Genomic DNA, 20,159 nt, shown 5'->3' with positions numbered 1-20,159 from the left:
CCCAGAGAAATTTCCTAGCTACGCCCCTGATGATAGAAGCTTTTACTTTCGGGACTTCATCATTCTATTCTGCCGTGCTAAGAAAAGACGGCGTATGAGCCCTCAGACGCTGCCTAATTTCCTTCGATAAAAACCTAATTTACTGGGAAAATTGCGAATATTCTCCTTCAAATTTTTCGGAAAATTTTGTCCGCAATTTTATCTGAGACGTCTGAAAATTTCAAAGAAAAAGCCGCATAATTTTTCTCAAAAATACGTTCTGAATCCGAGGCGATTTGGCAACCTTCGAATGTTCATACGGCGTTCTACCTTAGCGCGGCAGTATTGTTGACCTACCTACATGGTTGATGGTTAAGAACTTGTTGGCAGTTTCGTTCTGCAAACAAGCCGAAGTTTGGGGAACTTGTTTGGCTCACGACGTCAATCGAAGCTCATCATCCACCATGTAGATAAGTCAACAACCGAAATAAAGAGTGGTGACTGTTGCTCCCTTATAATTGTCCCTTATGAACTCTCGCGTGTTTATAAGGTGTTTTCCCTTAGCACGGCAGTGCTGATCCCCCGTCCTGTCCAATTGACGCCAAAAAATTGAATTTATCCGACGTCAAAAACGATGATCGAACCTTCGTACGGAAAGCCAGTGACTACTACGTAACGCGTCGCATCATCGTCACGTGCTCGGACTAACCTCTTAAAGGTAGAGGCGCAAGTTTTAAATTTTAACGATCTACCCGCGATTAAAGCGACACAATCAAGATGAAACACACCGTCCGTCTTCGTCTAATTATCTCATCACACTTGAGCGGCTACGCTGACAATTGGAGTTGTTAAACCAAAAGGAACTATCTTCATTATAACTTGGGCCCTGCGACCGTAAGTTTACATGCTTGAAGCAGGATCCATGCCACAATACAGATACTTTCTTTTCGATTAAAATATGTCCCATTGGTCATGCTGCTGTCGCGTTAAATCAAATAGAAACCATTAGTGCTATTCTGCTGTGCTAAGGAAGAACGTCGTCTAAACATTCGAGTGTTGCCAAATTTCCTTCGATAAAATATTCATTTTTGAGGACATTTATGAAAATTTTTCCTTGACATTTTCAGGTACTTCAGGTGAAATTGGGAACCAAATCATCTTAAAATTTGGAAGGGAAATATTCATTAGCTTACCAGGTAATTCGTGTTTTATTAAAGGAAATTTGGCAACGCCTCAATGTTCATACGGCGTTTTTCCAGAGCACGGCAGTATGGCACTGAGCAACGATACACTTACATCGATTCATCCTCATTGTAGTATTGAAAGAGATTACGTCATTACTATTATTTGGATCGAATTCGGATTGGGAAACAATCGGATCCCTAGCAGGATTGCAAGTTCAATGAAAGTTTAAAATTTCCTAAACTGACTTTTCTTGGATTCGAAGATTGAATCCTTCTTGGTCCACTTTGCATTGACAGTAAATGCGTCCTGCAAAAATTACTTCATCTTGGTCTGGGAAGATTTTGGACCATTTTGCCGCCGAGCCAAAAATCTCACCAAATTTATTCTGAAAGTCTCCTACTGACAATGACTCCTGTTTAGTAGCTAACACTTCCGCCTCATTGTTCCTCCTCGGGAACAGTTACTGAGATACAAGGAGGAGCTAAGTTAGCCTGATACAGTGTTCGAAACTCACATTTGAGTTTTAGGAGCCAAGTGGCGCATCAAGCCCGATTTTTAGGCGCCATTGAAGATTTTTTAGGGGCCAAATTGACTTTTTGCCTATATATTACGGCGCATTTAGTGAAAAGTTAGATGCAAGATGTTTTCGTAACAGAACTAGTAAGTAGCTGTACTTGGGGAAGACAAAAGCACAAAGGATGGAATCGTGAAGAATAGAAAAAGCTTCCTTTTGTAGCCCTGAAAATTTCGAATAATCACCTGATATGAAAATTCAGATTTTTAGGGGGCAGTTTTCAGGGGCCACGTTGGCGCAGAGCCTTCATTTTTAAGGCGCCATGGCCGATTTTTTTGGCGCATTTGGCGCGTTGGCGCCTGTGAGTTTCGAACACTGGAGGCCGATTCGATAAATGTTGATTTTAGTTTGTTTAACTCAGCCAAACGTGATCGATCTGAGAAGTTCATCTACAAAGACTGAAGAAAGCAAGACTTTAATCTTGAGGCTGTGTTAATGCCGTGTGCCATGCATCTACTTAGCATAATATCAAGGCGCGGCGTGGTGTCGAGTGGCGGTTCTTGATCTTGACCCATCCGCTCGCTTGATTTTCCCGTTAACCTGTTGCAAGAGCAAGTTCACTGAATTCCATCCACAGACAAAATATTTTTGGGACCCCATTTTAGCTGCCCAGTGGGCTGATTATTGAAATGAATAGACACAGCTTTAGACAGAGAAGATATCGAGGGGTCCTATTGGTGGAGGCAGGTGGTTGCAATGGACAAAGGAGGTAGGTAATAGACTAAGTAACGGCGACCCACAAGAGACCCTAGAGTAAGTCCAGAATTTTCTCCTTTGGTCTATACTGTCGTGCTAAGGAAAAATGCCGTATGAGCCTTCAGACTTTGCCAAGTTTTCTGCGATAAAAACCAAATTTACAGGGAAAATTGCGAATATTATTTTCCACAACTCTCTGACGATTTTGTACGCAATTTAATCTAAGGTGTCTGAAAATTTCAAGGAAAAATATGCATAAATGTTGTCAAAAATGCACGCTTTATCAAGGGAAATTTGGCAACTCCTGAATGTTCATACGGCGTTCTTCCTTAGCACGGCAGTGTAGGAGCCACCCATTTCGACCAATAGGATTGCTCCATCCTCCCTATTATTCCTCTATGTCTATAGCTTTGTCTATCGATTCAATAGTCATCCGGCAGGCTATGAAAATATTTCATCTAGGAACATCGGGAAAAAGAAAGCCACTACGACGTTCATAGTTCCTCCTCGAGTAAATGGTCCCCTTACTTATTGGGAGAGAGAAAATACGTCAAATATGAGGTGGGAGGAGATGCTCATTGTTTTGATCGTTCAAATGGACATGAATACTGCACTCAAATTGCTATCATGAGAAGAGAGGTGATAAACAGTTACGTAATCATTTACTGGTCGACGAACTAAACACGATACAAAAATTCTTTCGACGCGATCAAAACATCCATTTTTTAAGAAGTATATATTTACATACTTCGAGGAGGATATTCTGTGTTGTTCACGTTTCTCTGCGTCATTTGAAGTAAATAGGGTTGCTGAATCATTCATTATGTTGCTTCGCAGACATGACTTCATTTCGGCCGGAGCGCAACAAAACAAAACATTACTTAGATAACAATTTACTTACGGTATTGTCAGGGGGGTTCATGATATCGCTTAATTTACGGTTTGGATGATTAAAGGAACCGTCATTTCAAAATTTGATCTTCTGAGAGCTAGATCAGAGTTTGTTTCGATGGATTAAAAAGCAAGTACGATCTTGGGACCAACCACGGTACTTGAGAGGTTTCTATAAAAAATTCAACTCTATAAGTAACGCCAGAGGCTAATGAATGTTAACCGACAAATTGACCGAGTTTAACAGTTAGGAAACAAATTGCTGGGGTTGCTGAGGTTTTGCAGTGCTACTATTTCTATGTCATACAGGAATAAAAAGAGAAGAGAAGAGCTTAAGAACTTGAGGGGCGAGTCCCCATCTGTAGCCTTAAAAATGGGGTTGGTGACATTCCTTCATTGCCTCTTCTCTGGTTGATTGGCAAAGGATCTGTTGAATATGGCGGGACTCATAGAAAAAAGGATACTTTGAACTTCCATAACTGGACGGTCGTTTTCCGTAAGTGGCTCCAAATGTGATCCTCTCGTCCCTCCCAGACTCTACTGTTGCCAGACAAAATCATTTTTCAGCACTTTTCCCAGTTCAAACCCATGTAAAATATTCGCATTTATCGCACTATCTGGCAACCCTGCGAGTTAAATAGAAAAAGGTGGAATCCTTCCACTCTTTCTCCCTAAAAAATCACCCTAAGTGAAGTATGCCACTGTGCCCTCCATTCCTACATGACGGAGAATCATTGTATTTGAACTTGTAGGTATATACTAGAAAGAGCTAGAGGTACTATGATGGTAGAGTCATCAGCGCACCCTGTCGCGCGTCATTTCGTATGGTGAGGCACGAACACAAAATGCGCCTTCTCACTAATGCATGTCGCGAGCTATGGCTGTTCGGGTGCCATAAAACTAGGAGAGATAACTGTATAGCCCCCCCCCCCCCCCCCTCACTTACTAACACGCACGTACATCCTTTACGTCTTGTGCGCATGCGCACGCGCGGAAGGAAAATTCTGAGGACAAATAGATGTACTTTTTCGGATAAAAATTGAGCCAAAAATGTACACGTATTAATTTTTGTAATGTTATTGTTCATTTCTTTTTGAGTGAACGGATTATGACTGACGCATGATGTGACGAAAAAAAATCCAAAAAGTCATTCCACCAAAAAGTCGAATGTGTATGACATCAAGGATTTTGTTTTTTTTTTTCCCCTGTCGCTGAGAAGCGAGAGTACGTATGGACACCGAAGAGGAGGCGGGCAAAAAAATTACAATTTCTCCTTTGAAAGCTGGTAAGAGTGATTCATTCTCGGCAGTGGTACTGGTGCACTACTCTCAACTTAATCTAAGCTTTCCGAGCACGAACGGGCGGTTAGGCAGAGAAAGAGAGCGCTTTGGACTGAGACATAATTATTTGACTGACAATTAGAGAAAAGAGAAATCCACCGTTCAGATCGAAATACTTGCATTAAAACTCCCAAGCACGGGCACGGAAAATAGAGTGGGTACACGTCGGAGTCCATCTTAGAGTTTACGGAACTGCGGGCCGATTATTGAAATTGATAGACAAAACTATAGACAAAACACACATGAGGGCTGTAAATGGATCCTATTGGTGGAAGCGGATGGTTGCAATGGACAAAGGAGGTAGCTGATAGACTAACTTAAGGCAACCCAAGAGAAGACCTACAGTTAGTCCATCGTTTTCTCCCTTAGTGACCTTAGTCTAGAGGAGCCACCCATTCCAACTAATAGGATCGCTCCATACTCCCTATGTCTTCTTAGTCTATCGCTTTGTCTATCGATTTCAATAATCAGCCCGCTGACGCTATGTGGAAATAACATGGATCCACTTCTCAACGTCAAGGTTTTTACGACCGCTTCTTAGTAACCAAAACCATGAATTTAAAATAGTGCGTTTACTGCTCCGATCTGACAATTTCTTAAGAGTATCTGCAGGTAATAAGAAATATAAACGAGTAATTGAGTATAAAATAATTTGATAGTCACTCAAGTGAAGGGTCAAGGCCCCCTGTGAACTCTCGTTGGGGGGATGTTCTATCATTAAGATGTTCACTTCTTTACTTACTTGATTTATTAGGCCATTTTTTAAAACTAGAGATCTAATTTTGGCATTTCATAGTTGAAAATTAGGGGCTTTGAACGTGAAAATGTTTAACTTAAAGAATTAGAAGGGATTTAAAAAAATATTTTTTTTGCAATGAAAATTAAAAAAAATCGATGCGGTAATATCAAAATTGACGTGCTGCTTTCCCGAAAATCCAACTTCTCAATTTTCCGAAGTGCACTCGTGAGTAGGAAGAGCAACATTTCATACGTCGAGATACACAGCATCTGATCTACAGAGCTTTTGACACACTTCCATAACCTTGCCCGCCCCCCCTCCCCCCTTGGACGTCCTCATACGGAGTTACACTATAATAATCAAGAACCCCAACACTGACAACTGACTGGCATCGGCGCGGTACCCAAGTGTGTGTATGAATATCGAGTTCCTAGATCAATATTGAAATGCAGGCTGTACGTACTTCAGCAACCTTGACTGATTACTTTCATGGACCTGGTAGCGCCGCGACGCGCAAACCGACAGACCTTACCGATGCGACGCTTATGTGGCCCCGGGGAGGGGGGAAGGGGGGGCCGCCGCGCGAGGATCAACCGATATTATAATTGGTGCGCCCACAATTTGCGAAGAGCCAGTTAACGATGGTCACTTCGACACCGTAGCCAAGTCGCCCGAGAATCGTGAGATGCGTTGCTGAAAGTTCATAGGACGTTCTTCCTAAGCACGGCAGAGCTGGCAGCGGGGGTTCTCGGGGACGGCCCTCTGGGAAGGCTAGCACCCCCTCAAAGGCCGATCCAGCAAATTGGCAACATTGTATTTTCTCCATTTAAACCTATGGAAATGTATCGATTATTTAGCATAGGTTTAAATGGAGGAAATCCGGTGTTGCCAAATTGCTGGATTTGTTTCTGCGCCCCCTCCTCCTCATGAAAAAGTTAGAACTGCGTGTAGCCACTCTGAACCATTAGATCTCTATGAAGGCGAAATTGCCCCTTTTCTAGCTACGCTGATGTGAAGGTCAGTAAAAAGAAGAGATAAAATATTCTATTCAAATTTTTCTACAAAACAAAATGAGCTCACGCCAACAGTTTATCCTTAAGTACAAAAGTACAAGAAACATAGATGCGGGCAAAAAAAAAAAACAGAAAAAAAATCAACATCCGAGGAGGTCTCTACACGAAGAAGTATGATGAAACCTGATAGCAGACAGCAACGATCTGAGTGCGCATCGCATCACAATTTAGGGCACGGGAATATTCTAAACAGCCACATTCGACAAAATAAAATATTTTGGCCGCAAATTAAAATGGCGAGGATCCATCCATGGGAGGATCCATGGGCAGCCATCGCGTAATTTTTAAATAGTGTTTTCTAGAGAATTACAAATTCAATTCGGCAATTAAAATGTATAACGCCGGGGGCAATTAATTACTTTGATCAGAATTCATGCAGAAAGTTTTCCACAGGAATCATGGCAAAGTTGGTACACATAAAACTATAATGCATCAACACGGTGGTAAGAAGCATGACTTACTTAACATAATAATTAACCTCTTGAAGAATTTATTATGGAACACACGGCTTAATTTGAGATAACGTTCTTGATCTTCGCTGAGAAGAAGTTACTGTGTCAAAGGTTAATGAGATGAGAAGGGCTTTAATTGAAACACCTAACTCTGCTGAATTTAAAGTGAGTGCATTGAGATGCACTTTTGAGTGGACAACCAAAGTTAGATATTGCACCAAATTACACTTTATCTGGCGACGAGAGCTGGATATTTTTCTGTAATTTATTTTCCTCTTAAATCCTCCATGTGTACTTTCTCATACCTAAGTAAAATGTAAAGTTTTACCACATGTTTGAATTTTCTACAACTAATATGCATCCCAACGTACGACTGTTGATATTTGTCTCACTTGTCACTATAATACTTCATGTAACCCATTCCTATTTAGCAATGTTCTTGGTCGAAATGAAAAACTTACAATTAGTATGAAGGACAAAAAAAAAAAAAAAGCGATTGGACCTAAAACGCAGGGTCATTTTATAGATTGGACCGAAAAATATCGGACCAGAAAATTTGTTGGACCAAAATTCTCTAGGACAAAAAAAAAATTGGACTAAAATTCCTGAAACCGATTTTTTCAGCGGTTAGGTAAAACAAACGAAGGGACGCCCGGTGGAAAGGGTGGCAGCGGTGCTAAATGTTACTAATTACGGATGCTAGGACTTAGTGAGTTTTTGGACTACCGCTCTCTTTTTGGGCCGCAGTATCTTGATTTAATTTGCGCGGAAAGCACCGTACTTTTGAAGGCTGCCTGCCATTCCTAATATGTTGGAGCGCCTTCAATTTCGTATGATACTGTGCAATACCTCTGGTGAGAAATAGTTGCTTCAAGCGCCGTGGCACGCTGCGGCGCGGCGGGCGGGCAGCCAGCGCGAAAAGCGCATTAGCGCCTACAAACCTAACAGGGATACTTCACGCATTGCGCCATGCGTGAAGTATCCCTGTTAGGTTTGTAGGCGCTAGTGCGCGCTTATCGCTGGCAGCACACCGCTCCGCTCTGTGTTAGGCTCCAATATAATCTTGCGGAGTCAGCGTTTTTCAACTCATGATTTTGAAATGTTTGCACATCCTGTATGGATTATTCTCATTTTAATTGATGAAAAAATATGTATCAAAGGAAAATATAATGTGTGTTTTGTAAATATTATGGTGGTTCCGTATAAAACTTAATGATTTCCAAAGCACACGAATTTCTACACAATTTCTTATAGCCTTTTATAGCCGATGGCGATAAAGTGTAAAGCCCGGCGATAGGAACTACAGCCCGGCTGCATACTTTTTTATCGCTTCGTGTAGCCCGGCTATATGATTTGCTCCGCATTCTACAGCCAGCTATATGATTTTCTATTGCCATCTTTAGCCGGCTATAAGAATTCCTATGGTATTTTGAAACGCAGCTCCTATCGCCAATTTTTACCAGGGCCAACATTTCCCTTCATTTCCGCGTGATACCATATATCTACTCCGGAGTTAAAATAGTTGCGCGCTTGGTATACCTCATGAACCGTGTAGATTCATAAAACGTTTCTGTGCAAATTTCCGTGAAAATTAAAAAAAGACACGATTTTTCCAGCGGTTATCAAGAACTTTAATATGTTACACGTGATTTTCAACTTAGTATCGCGGCAAATACGTGATTTTCCCAGCGGTTTTGTAAAAATATAAAAATTGCGCATTTTTCCATGAATATCGCTACATTGATAAACGGCAGTACTTCGAGTCACCCGAAAAGCGGGGATTTTCCTTCATTTTTGCAGGATACCACATACCTACTCCGGAGTTCGAATGGTTGTGCGCTTGATTTCCGCATTTAACGAACGATGCGAGCTTAGTACCTGCAGTAATGGAAGTCAGTGACTTGAGACGGGCGAAAACTAAGATTTTCCTTCATTTTCGCGTGATACCACGTGACTGCATGACCACATGTCCGCGGATTGCGACATTCATAAGGAAATTGTTGTCCAGAACGACATCGAGAAAATCTTTCGGAGAAAATTTCGACGATTTATCGATCTTTTTGACTTTTCAGGAGACGTTTAGAACAATCCTGACAGCTACTACGCGACGATCTTTTTCTTGTTTGTTAAGTATGCGGAAGAAAATAGCCGTAAGCAAAATTTTAAGGCATGCGAGAAAAAATTTCCCGGAGAGAAAAAACGCCTCCGTGGATCGCGTGAAACATGAGGAAATACAACTAGATAAGTGAGGAAATTTTCACAAGTGAAGAGCAAAAAAAACAAAGAAAAACAAAAAAACAAAAAAAACCACCAAAAAAGGTAATCACTTGGAATGATCTGGGAAAGTGAGGACATTTTTCGGAAGTAAGAGAAGAAAAAATTCAGGATTGCATGAAAACCTTCGGCCAAACAGCACTTTTTTTTTTTTTACTACTTCAAATAACCCATGAGGGCTAATCCTTGCGCTTCAGTCCCATCCCCCCTCCGTCCGTACAACCAGTCCCAGGCAACCATTGTTTGAGGCCATCGAACTCGGGTCGCCTCGCCAGGAATCGAACCCAGGACCACTCGATCATAAAGCTCGCACTACAACCACTACACCATAGGAGGCTGACTTGTGATTTTTTTTGGAACACGTAGCATGTTGGATTTATCGGGCCCAGGTGGTTGAGCCAGACAAGTACCTAAGCAAATAGTCATAGATTTATTGTTAATGCAATCCTGCAGAGGAGGACCTTAAGAACCTCTACTTATGAGGAGGAGTCTCCTTTAAACCTCTCTTAATGATGTGCAATAACAAACTGGGCAGGGTTCGGGTTCCAAACAGTTGAAGTGTATAAAATATTCAAGCCAAGCTGAAGCACAGTCAAACTGACCCAAACCAGACTTCGAGGTTGATTGAAACCTATCACCGATTGGTTACATTTAACTAAGATTCATACATAATGAGCCTGGACCTCATTCGTCATCCTGAAAATTTCACCGGTCACACATTAAAGTTCTGACTGACAATTTTTGCTGGCAGTTTGAGGTTTAACATTCCTGGTCCTCCAATAAATGTTGAGAAAAATATACTGATCATAACTTAAATTCACTTTTGAACTCATGGAAAGACCTCAGATTTGACGCTGAAAAGGCTTTCTGCCATCCTACGATGCATAATTCTGCTCTTTAAGTAACTGGTCAAATTGTTTATACGGTGAATGGGTTAAATAAACAGCAAAAGTTGCATTGTTGCGAAGAATTTCTGAATGAGGACTGATTGATTTAGGACTAGGTAACACTCGGTCCCTGAAGAGTAGTTAAAATTTTTAGAGACCAAGTCATGTAGAGACTATCTTGCCAATGAGTTCTGCATCTCCTCTACTTGCATGATACAGGTGAAAATAGAAAAGGACCTCTGTACACATAATGGTAGACAAGTTGTCAGCTAGGTTGGCACTTGATTACATTCCCCTTGCAATGGCGATCAAGGATTGACTGCAGCCCAATTGTGAGGTAATCAATCCTCAATCCCTATTAAACAACTGCATAGCAGTAGCTTGAATGAAAACAAGAGCCAACGCAGCTGATGAGAACTCTGAGCAACCACTCAGTCCTGATATTTAGAAGATTAACATGATGTGTGGGGTTGATTTTAAACAGAGCCATCAGCCAAATTACATCTCACCATTCCTAGAATTTGCATGGGTTGGATCAATATGAAAAGTTACTCACAGAAACTAGCATCACACCATCTTCACATGATTTCAACTTTCATTAATATAATGGAAATTAGTTACACGGATCGATTGTTAAACATCGGTTTACCTTAGTCAGTCAATAGGAAAATGGAGATCCGAATGAAACCAGTGGTAATAGCCCTGGTATAATGATTGAAGATTGCAGTGTCAAGTCAATAAGGAATAATGTATGGGTGCTAATGAATGAACCAATATTTAGGGATGTCGATACTCAGGGAAGTATCGATACTCGGTATCGATACTGGTATCGACTCTAAGCATCGATACCGGTATCGAGCATCGAGCTGAAGTATCGATACTTATGAGGTATCGATACCATCGATACTATTTCTGAATTATGCCGTGATTCTGAGTGTGCGTATGTCTGTCGGCCGTTAAATTCCGCCATGATTTACGCCTCTCTCGAAAAAGCCCTGTTCGCGTCCTTAGTCAGCTATTTTGAGCCTTTAACTACACTTATCGAACTGAGCTTTTAACATTTTTATTGAAGTATAATCATTTTGAGAAACTTGATTACTCCGTCGTTTGTCACAGTGCATCTTGAAGGTGAAATAGTGGGGAGAGAATTTTTTAAAAAAGAAAAAGAGGCCTTCTTCATGGCCAAATCAGATTAAGTATCGATACCGTCGATACTGGGGTCTTGGCATCGATACTGCATGGTATCGATATCGTGGAGTATCGATGCCGAGTATCGTTAAGTATCGATCGAAAGTATCGATACTTTGCAAGTATCGGATAAGTATCGACATCCCTACCAATATTTAGACTTAGATTTTTTACATAACCTATACATTCTACCCACCTTCAAAGGCTTTGGCAAAACTAAAACTGTGCAGGTATGGATTGGGCTTTTAGAATAAACCCAGTATATGTACTCAGAATGAATTGGGTTGCAAGACAAAGGAAGCTAGGCACTTGAGTAACTTCTGTTCTTCTAAAGAGACAACTTAACTATAATTTATGGGACATTACTGAGGCACCATCTAAAGCTTGTCGAAAAAACAAGTTTACAAAGAATTCAAGTACAATGGGCGTAAATAATTCACAGAACGCAGTATGTAAACAATGGTCTTGATAGAAGCTCGTCTCTAAATAGAGATGAGAAACTTCTACAAAAACAAGGACAGCTGCCAGGGAATGTTGGAATTCCGATGCGAAGGTTTGATAAAACAATGAGGGATGGTGTATACGGCAATTGCAAAACATTGCGGAGAATTAAAATGATGGAGTAAAAGTTGATACGAAGTTTTCTTCATACACAAGAAGCATTTAAATTTTAAGACATTAATTTCGTGTGCTTGGTGGAACCCTTGAAATCTTCCAACAGGGACATGCAATGAGTTAAGATTTCCTCCAATTTGCCAAGATGAATTTCTTGAATTGCATTACAAGACATAAACCAAAACAAGATGATAAGAGATACAAATATAGGCTTCACTTACGTGCAATCCTGATTAAAATTAACGAAATTAACGACATTATTGGCATCAGTCCTGTAATTTGTCACGTTCATTGGTCTGTTTTAAATTTAATGTTTGCACTTGAGCATCTAAAGTTTATAAAATTCAAAATAAATCGAAAACTGCTTTGTATTGCGTACGAACTCCGTAGCGACCTTGGCGCTTGTACAGGTTCTTGGAGCTGATAAATTGACAACAAAAGGCTCGGACGAAAGTGTATCACAGATGAATAACAATAACTGGAAGCTATCGCGAACTGCAAATAGTTACTTGAAATAATCAGATCTGACGAGTGGCAATGTGAGACCCGAAAAACACTTCGTTATTTAACTTTAATTTGCGACAAAAACGCTCTTTCCCATATTGACGAATACTGAGACAGCTTACGAATCGCGAACGAAAACCCAAACACAACAGTGATCAGCTGACTCAAGAGGACTCGCTCAACATAAAAATTCGCTACGCGTTCTCTTATCACGAGTAGAGTACTCTTTGTTTCGGAGGCCTCAGTAGTTCCTCCTTCCACATTGCCAGATTGCAGCATTCAAAGGATTTTGATAATTCCTCGCCAAAAATCTGGATAAAATATCGGACGAATTATGTCCAACAATTACTAATAATTGCCTTCCAGTCCTCATTTCAACGTCTAGATCCTAATTGACTATTCCAGCTTTCAAGTGCTCTACTTAATAATATTATTGGCAAAACATCACTGAGCAAGTTCAAGCTAAGTAAAGCAGCAAAGTTTCAACGACACGGCAACCTTGTATTTTACCTAAGCTCACTTCTTCCCATAATAAGGTCAGCTTATGGGTACCTAAAGGTACCCACTTTCACTTAAGTGCTCTTTCACTCAAATCTTAGTGGACTTGGGTACTTAAGTCTAGCTTGCAAATATTGGAAATTCCCGAAACACTTTAAAATCTTCTCTGAGAAAATATCGGAGTTAGATATTTAGACTGAACCTACCTGTCCTAGTCACGTCTAGTTGTATGGCATAGAGAAAAAAAAGGAGGTGTTTGCATCTTGAGGATTTGTACCCACCTACGTCATCAATGTAAACAAGACGCTCGTTGAGGGTTATGTTGACGCTGTAAAAACGGACCATAATGTCCGATTTTTTTACTTAAATCAACTCTTTATTTAATTTCAAGCACTTTTTATAGAATGACTTTTTCCCTTAAATTACACCATTTCCAAGAAAATCGACAGGATTAAAACGTCGCTGTACCCAATGACGCAATACCACCTACCCATTCCTGGCCACGGGGGGATTGAGGTTATGTCGGCCGTGAATCGGCTTGGTGAACGTGCTTCCGTGTGTTTTTATGGAATCGTGGTGCGAAATCAAGTGTTTTTCCGGGTTTTTTCGTTAAAAGTCTCTCAATTTCGGTAATTATTCATTCCGTGCCGTCGTTCTTTCCGCCGAGGAGATGAAAAACAGCAAAATGAATTTATTTCAATGCATTTTCGTTCGTATTTCATGTTTGTCCGGTCGGCTCCTCTCCATGTGTCGGGAGGAGAAAGCTTTTTGTGCAAATTTATCTCAATTCCTTCCACTAAAAAGTTTATTTTTTGTATGGATTATCACCATCCAGCTCTCCTGGAAGTTTGCAAATCAATTTAGTGTTAAAGTGAAGGCACACCCTGTTTGTTTTACCATCATCGTAACAAGTTGTAGCTGCAGTACGATGGCTTACTTTGTCATAGAAGAGGGATTATCATCACCAATTAATTTTGATGACCTCTCAATTATAAATGAAGTAAAATTAAGATTGAGACCTTTGGTCCAGTTTGTTTCATTGCACTCTCAGTGTAGTGAAACAGCTTCATTTTACTTCATTTTATCTGCAGTGCAACTTCTTGCGGTCGAACAGGATCCCTGACGACGTAAGAATTTCTAAATCTAAATATGTGTGTGGATATTTTGCATTCGTTTTGTTAAAAGCATGGATTTTCACATTAATGGTGCTTTGAATTATTTTTTGGCATGCTATAAGCATTTGGGTTTTTTACTGTTTTACTCTGAATTTTCCTTTGCCACGCTATGAGCATTGGTTCTCTGCACTTTTTGAATATTTTTCGGTAATGGTGGCTTTAAGCGGAACTCTTGCTAGTCAATAATTAGAATAGAGAACTCTGACTATTTAGAATTAGTTAAATTTGAGAACAATGGGTAGATGTTGTTGCGTACCTGGCTGTAAATCTAACTATGCGAGCTCGCCTGGTCCGAATGTTTCAACGTTCAAATTCCCTGATTCTGTGAAGGATCCAGAGCGCCATGCTAAATGGATTAATGCACTAAGCAGGGATAATTTCACCGTCACAAAAAGCTCTGTCGTGTGCATTAAGCACTTTCACCCTCAATTCGTTGTGACACACGAAGAATTTAAGACTAAGGAGGGTCCAGTTATTCAGGTGCCAAGGGAGGTACCAAAGTTAACGAAGGATGCATACCCCACCATCTTCCCAAATCAACCGGCTTACCGATCAACAGTTCCTGCCAAAAGAAGGAAAGACCCGTCAGAGCGAGACCAAGAAATGGCCCGGGCTCAGCTCAAGAGGAGCTTTCAGCTGCAGGAGGAGAGAGACACTATCCGGGACTTGAAACATTTCAAGGAAGGTTTCTTGAAGCGAAGCATTGGAACTCTGAAATCTGAATCATACAATGGGTACATGTTACTCTCAAAGGTTGAGGATGATAATTTAGAATCTCTTCCATTCATCATCTTCATAAAAATATCCGAAGATCTTGTCATTAAAGTTTTTAATAATTTTGCTGAGCTTTCATATGAGCCATTTAAATCATGTCTTGGACCTGATCTCAAGTGCGACCGCTGGTCAAAATTTGAATCGCTCATTCAAATGTTACCCGTGAGAGACGAGAGAGCTTTAAAAGAGAAAGTTACCAACTTTGCTTCAAAAATTTCTGATGCTGTAGTGTGGTGCGAGATAGGAGACGATATCGAAGCTGAGAAAGCAGCCAAACTTAATTTTCTGATAGAGCAGTTGAAGTTGGCTGTCGCAACTTCAATCCGCTACTCTCCAGAAATGCTGAAGTGGGCTGCTGCAATCTTTTATGCTTTTCCTGGAGCTTATAAGTCTATGAGAGCAACTGAACAACTAACTCTCCCTCATCCTAGGTATCTTCAAAAACTGCTTTGTAAGATAGGAAATGACGGTTGTGGTATAGGACCGACTCAAAAAGCCTTCTTGATGGAGAAATTTAAATTGTTGGCTGAGGAAGACAAAACCGTAAACTTACAACTAGACGAAATTTACACTAACTCTAAACTTGTGTATAAAGGTGGAAAAGTTTTCGGCATTGCTGAACATGGTTCTGGTACTTCCTCAGATCTGACTGCTGGAACTATCCAGGCATTTATGTCTTCTTCTCTACAATCGAAGAACAAAGATGTTATCGCTCTCTTTCCAGTAAGAAATTTAGACGGAGAAATATTGCTTCAATTAACTAAAGCTGTTTTGAAGTTAATGGTGGAAGTTGGATTCTTTGTGTTGTGTGCTATTTCCAACAACAATCAAGTAAATAGGAAAATGTTTGAGTTATTGTGTGGCGGTGTTTTGAAGACTCGTATACCAAACCCGTTTGACCCCAGCAAACCTCTTTTTCTGCTCTTTGACCAAGTGCACTTATTTAAGAACATTAGAAATAATTGGCTGAATGCCCCAAACCAGGTTCTTAAAATTCCTGACGTCAGGCAAGTGCCACTTTTTGACAAGCCCTTGCACACATCGAATCCTATCGAATTTGACAGTTCAAACTGTAATGTTGTCCGACCAGTGCCCAACGAAGTGACATTCCTCGAGGCAAAATTTGAAGACGTTAAAAATCTCTACCATGCTGAAGCAAATGCAGTCTTGAAGCTTGCGCCTAAGTTGACCCGAAAGGCTGTGTATCCATCCTCTGTGGAAAGACAGAATGTTTCATTAGTCAACGCTGTCTTTCAAGATTCAACAAGAGTAGCGCTTCAGACTTTGAAAAAGGATAATGTGCAGATATCAGACGGGTCCATCATGTTCCTCCAAATTATTGGCAGATGGTGGAAAATTTCGAATGTCAAAAATCCTGACAAAGGCAAGAGGCTCAATGACATGTGGTGTGAGCCGGTGATGGGGACCAAAGATCAGAAGCTGAAATTTTTGAGAGACCTCCTGCTATTCCTTGAAATTTGGGAGCTCCCCGGACTCCCTGAAAGTTTCACCGTTCAAACTCATACAGCCTTTTATCACACCATAAAAGCGACTCTCGAACTGTGCGAATTCGTCCTCATAGATCTAGGATGGGGATTTGTTTTACTCGGCAAGCTACAAACCGATAATTTGGAGGCAAGATTTGGTGGTTACCGCAGAATCTCAGGTTGTAGCTATTTTGTCACCGTCGAGCAAGTTCTGGAGTCAGAGAGGAAACTGAAATTGCTCAGCATATTGAAGCTAAAATCGGCCAATTCTGGTGAATTTTCACTTACTTCCTTTGCGGAAGGATGCAAAGCAACAGCAACTGCACTCAGTGAGAAAGCTGAAGATACAACATTATTTGAAAGTGCTCTCAGTGAAATCAGTGAAATCACGGTCACTTTGACGGATAGAAGAGTGCTCCTTTGCCTGGCCAGCTATGCAGCTACCAAGACTCTACAAAAGCTGAGGCGTGAAGAGAAGGAAGTCTGCGCTGAATGCAGAGAAACACTCGTTACAAATAAACCTTTAGAAATTGAACGAGTGAAAGAGACCTATGAATATCTGAGCGGCTTGGATAGAGGAGGTCTGAACCGGCCGTCTGATTTTTCATTTCATTTTTGTATGGATTCCTTCAAATTGTTTCAGACGCTAATTTCTCAGAAGTATGAAAAGCAGTTTTTGAAATTGAACAACCAGCGAAAAGCTTTCAAAACTCTCGGAGTAAAATTGTGTGAGCAAACTCTCGATGATATGCTTTTTTCTTGTGAGTCTGATTCTTGCAATTTATCTTTGCAAAAAGTTGTAAAAAAATTTACAGGAGTACTTGCAAATATTTTTTTAAATAACTATACGAAGACTCTAAATGAGTCAAACATTACTCGCCAAATAGCAATAAAGTTGCAGAAACAAGAAGCAAAGCAAGAAGCCAAGAAAAAAGCAGAAGATGCAAAGAAAGAAGCCGAAAAAGCAAAGCAGCTAACAGATGAAATAGAGGAAGATGCAGATGCACCGACGAATGACACAGAAAGCAAAATTAAGTACTCAAAAGCCAAGGTAAAGGATGTGAACGCAAGGAAAATTGCGAAATTGAGTTCCAAAGGCTCTCTTTAAACATTTTGCTTCAAGCATTTTCCTGCATTTTCGGTAGTGCTTAAATGAACTTTCATACATTTTTCTCCCTATATTTCCCTAAATTTTTTTGCACTTAAACCCTGCCTTGCTTGCAAAACTTTAATTTTTGTTCAAGTGCGCATTGTATACTTTGATCCCTGCTTAAAATTGCTTCTGCTAAGATATTATACAGTAAATTTGGGCTGAACCTTTTTGGTGCTTTCTTATCAAGCAACGTTGAACTTTAAACCAAGCAAGCTTCAATTGCCTTCATTATTTGACACGTGATAAACTTTTGTTGCTGAGCATTTAGCTTTTTGCCAGTGTTGTGTAATAAAACTTTTACAAACTTAAATCTATTTTTATCAATAACTTTTTTACGTACATTTGATGCATTAGACTTTGCTTTTTTTAAAGCTTTTACTTAAGTGTGTTTTGCAATTACGTAACTATCATCATGATTAACTGTAAATAGATATGCTTCCCTCGCGTCCTTGACATCTCATCTCTTGGTTCTGCATTAAGGACAACTCTAATCTAATCCTTACCTCCTATCATTCGCTTCAATCAACTTTCATCAACTTTAATCAACAACCAATCCAATCCAATCCTCATCTCCTATAACTTGCTTCAATTAACTTCCACCTTTTTGCCTCCTGATCCTCAAAAATCAACCACTGAAGAAGTTTGCATGGTGCATGGATTTGATCTACATGAATACCTTCATTAAATGTGAGTAGTTTTTTAATCATTTATAAATTCATAGCTTGCGCTGAGCATTTTGGTACCAGCATCAGTTAGCGTTGCATCATTATCTAGAGGCGTAAATATCGAATGAGATGTATGTTCCAAAATACAAGGTAAAGGCATTCTATTAATACCACATTCAGTAGAATGATTTGCTAGGATGAGAGACATGCAGCAGAAGCACTGAGAAGAAAACCAATGGTTGATAAAGTATTATTCAAGCTGAAGTGTTACCAGTCATATTACTTATTCATCTTTGAAGACTGGCTTTAATAAGATTCTATGGTGACAATAACTTTGATAGACAGTTTTGAGCAAGTGGATCTTCAGTATTGACAAGAGTCCATTGAATTCAAAACAGCGCTCAAAGCAAAAATTTGTGTACTTCCAGGAACATAGAGTGACACTGACAGAGAACTCTTGATTAAAGTAAAGGGAAACTATTAAAACCAGACACTGATTTTCGTAGACAGACACTGAGGCGTGAATTTCTTAAGATTTTGATATTCAACCACTATCACTCCTTGGAGAAATGACTGCTTATGAAAGAGTAGTTACAGACATGCCTTCAGGGAACACAAATCACTGTAAGCGATACCAGATTGACACCATCATCCTGACTAAACAGAGATATGAGACTAAAGTTTCATTGGTTGCATTGAGAAATTGAACGATTAATTAATCCAAATATTAATAGACGAGTCAAACAGAACCCTTACTTACAATTATGCCGCCACATTCACTAAGGACAAATATTTTCCCCTTAACATAGGGAGCCAGACGAGTCACAAGATAAGAAACTGGTGAATTATACACTATATCTCCTAAAATTAAGTTTTATTACTTCAAAATGAATTCAAATATATCACTTCACGTCTCAAGAATCATTACTGCCCAAAAACATCGAGAAAATCGGTCAACTTTTAATAATAATCCGGTTTTCACTAGGTTTCGCCAATGCACTCCTATGTAAGCAAACGCTTCGTATCGATTCACGGCCGACATAACCTCAATCCCCCCGTGGCCAGGTATGGGTAGGTGGTATTGAATGACGTCATCAAAGCTATAGATACTCTATGAAAAATTCCAAGATGCCCGAAATGCAAACACCTCCTTTTTTTTCTCTATGGTTGTATGGTAGATGGTAGATGAAGGGGGAGGGGGGCTCATAGTGACTAGTGAGCATGTTCATAAAGATCATTTACGACATGTATTTAGTCTTCCATGGCATGACCTAAAAGTAAGGAATTTTTTCTAAGGCAAGTTGTTTACTTAAGTATCACCACAACAAAACTAAGTATGCAGGGGATAATCAATGTGAGCAGAATTGGGGGGCAGTGGGGGGCTAGCCGCCCCTCAAAAATTTACTTCATCCTTCCCAAGAAATGTGAGGGGTTTCGCTGAATTAGTGTTAGGCATACTTTTCACCTTCGTAACTTTAATTTGATCAATTTGGTAAAAAATTTGGTAAGAACAACTCAAAATTCCTACTGAGACGACTCATTTTTTCAAAATTTTTCGCCTCCTTCCCAGGCCCCTATTCGATGCTACGGAAATCCCTCTTAGTGAGGTGCCCTTCTGTCTCCCACTATACGTTCCCAGTTTCAATCATGCTCAGAGAGCCCTAATGCCAATGGAAAACGTGATAGCAAGGTTCATATGATATTTGGTCCTTAGATGACTTGCAAAACTCCCAGTGAATATTCTTTTAACTCAATATAAGTATATGGACTGCATTTAACAGAAAAATGTGAAGTCGCTTGATGGAAGAAAATGAGTTACGACTATTTTGAAATTCAAGGATGGTTGTACATTTCTCTTGTCAAGAATTGAAGGTTGAGAAAAAGTATTTTGAAGAAGAAAATAGTCGTTGAAATTTGTCCACGACATTGAGTCCTATGGAGGCATAAAACTTCAAACCTCCTATTTTTTTTTCAAGCTTAATGTAACTTCGTGTGTTTCTGTTAAAGTTG

General features: G+C 40.0%; 2 protein-coding genes and 1 long non-coding RNA gene across 5 annotated transcripts in view; 1 reads left to right on the top strand and 2 right to left on the bottom strand.

Moving 5' to 3' along the window:
* Atg18a (Autophagy-related 18a) overlaps positions 1–12,570 on the bottom strand; it is a 42,804-nt gene extending 30,234 nt beyond the window's left edge. Inside the window, exon 1 of one of the 3 annotated variants that reach the window (XM_019060835.2) lies at positions 12,115–12,570. In XM_019060835.2, the coding sequence (XP_018916380.1) occupies positions 12,115–12,185 (71 nt within the window). In that variant the 5' untranslated portion in view covers positions 12,186–12,570. The remainder of the gene's footprint in view (positions 1–12,114) is intronic. The other 2 variants (XM_072296925.1, XM_019060836.2) reach the window with 2 other exon arrangements.
* Positions 12,571–13,370: 800 nt separating this feature from the next.
* Positions 13,371–19,233, top strand: LOC140224023 (uncharacterized). Its single transcript, XM_072296924.1, has 2 exons — positions 13,371–18,171; positions 19,135–19,233. Exon 1 carries the CDS (start codon positions 14,305–14,307, stop codon positions 17,437–17,439), a length of 3,135 nt encoding a protein of 1,044 aa, XP_072153025.1. The 5' UTR covers positions 13,371–14,304; the 3' UTR covers positions 17,440–18,171; positions 19,135–19,233.
* LOC109042347 (uncharacterized) lies at positions 14,649–19,141 on the bottom strand. Its single transcript, XR_002010062.2, has 3 exons — positions 18,910–19,141; positions 15,991–16,057; positions 14,649–14,788 (listed from the first exon to the last, which is right to left on the bottom strand). It is a non-coding gene; the product is annotated as an uncharacterized lncRNA (long non-coding RNA).
* Positions 19,234–20,159: the final 926 nt, after the last annotated feature.

Source organism: Bemisia tabaci, chromosome 2 (assembly GCF_918797505.1).
Source record: "Bemisia tabaci chromosome 2, PGI_BMITA_v3".
NCBI classification, from domain to species: Eukaryota; Metazoa; Arthropoda; class Insecta; order Hemiptera; family Aleyrodidae; genus Bemisia; species Bemisia tabaci.
The sequence above is the reverse complement of the archived record's forward strand: the minus strand, read 5'-3'. Positions and strand labels throughout refer to the sequence as shown.

Coding starts and splice junctions, on each gene's coding strand:
- LOC140224023 (XM_072296924.1), top strand. CDS start 14,305: ATGGGTAGATGTTGTTGCGTACCTGGCTGTAAATCTAACTATGCGAGC.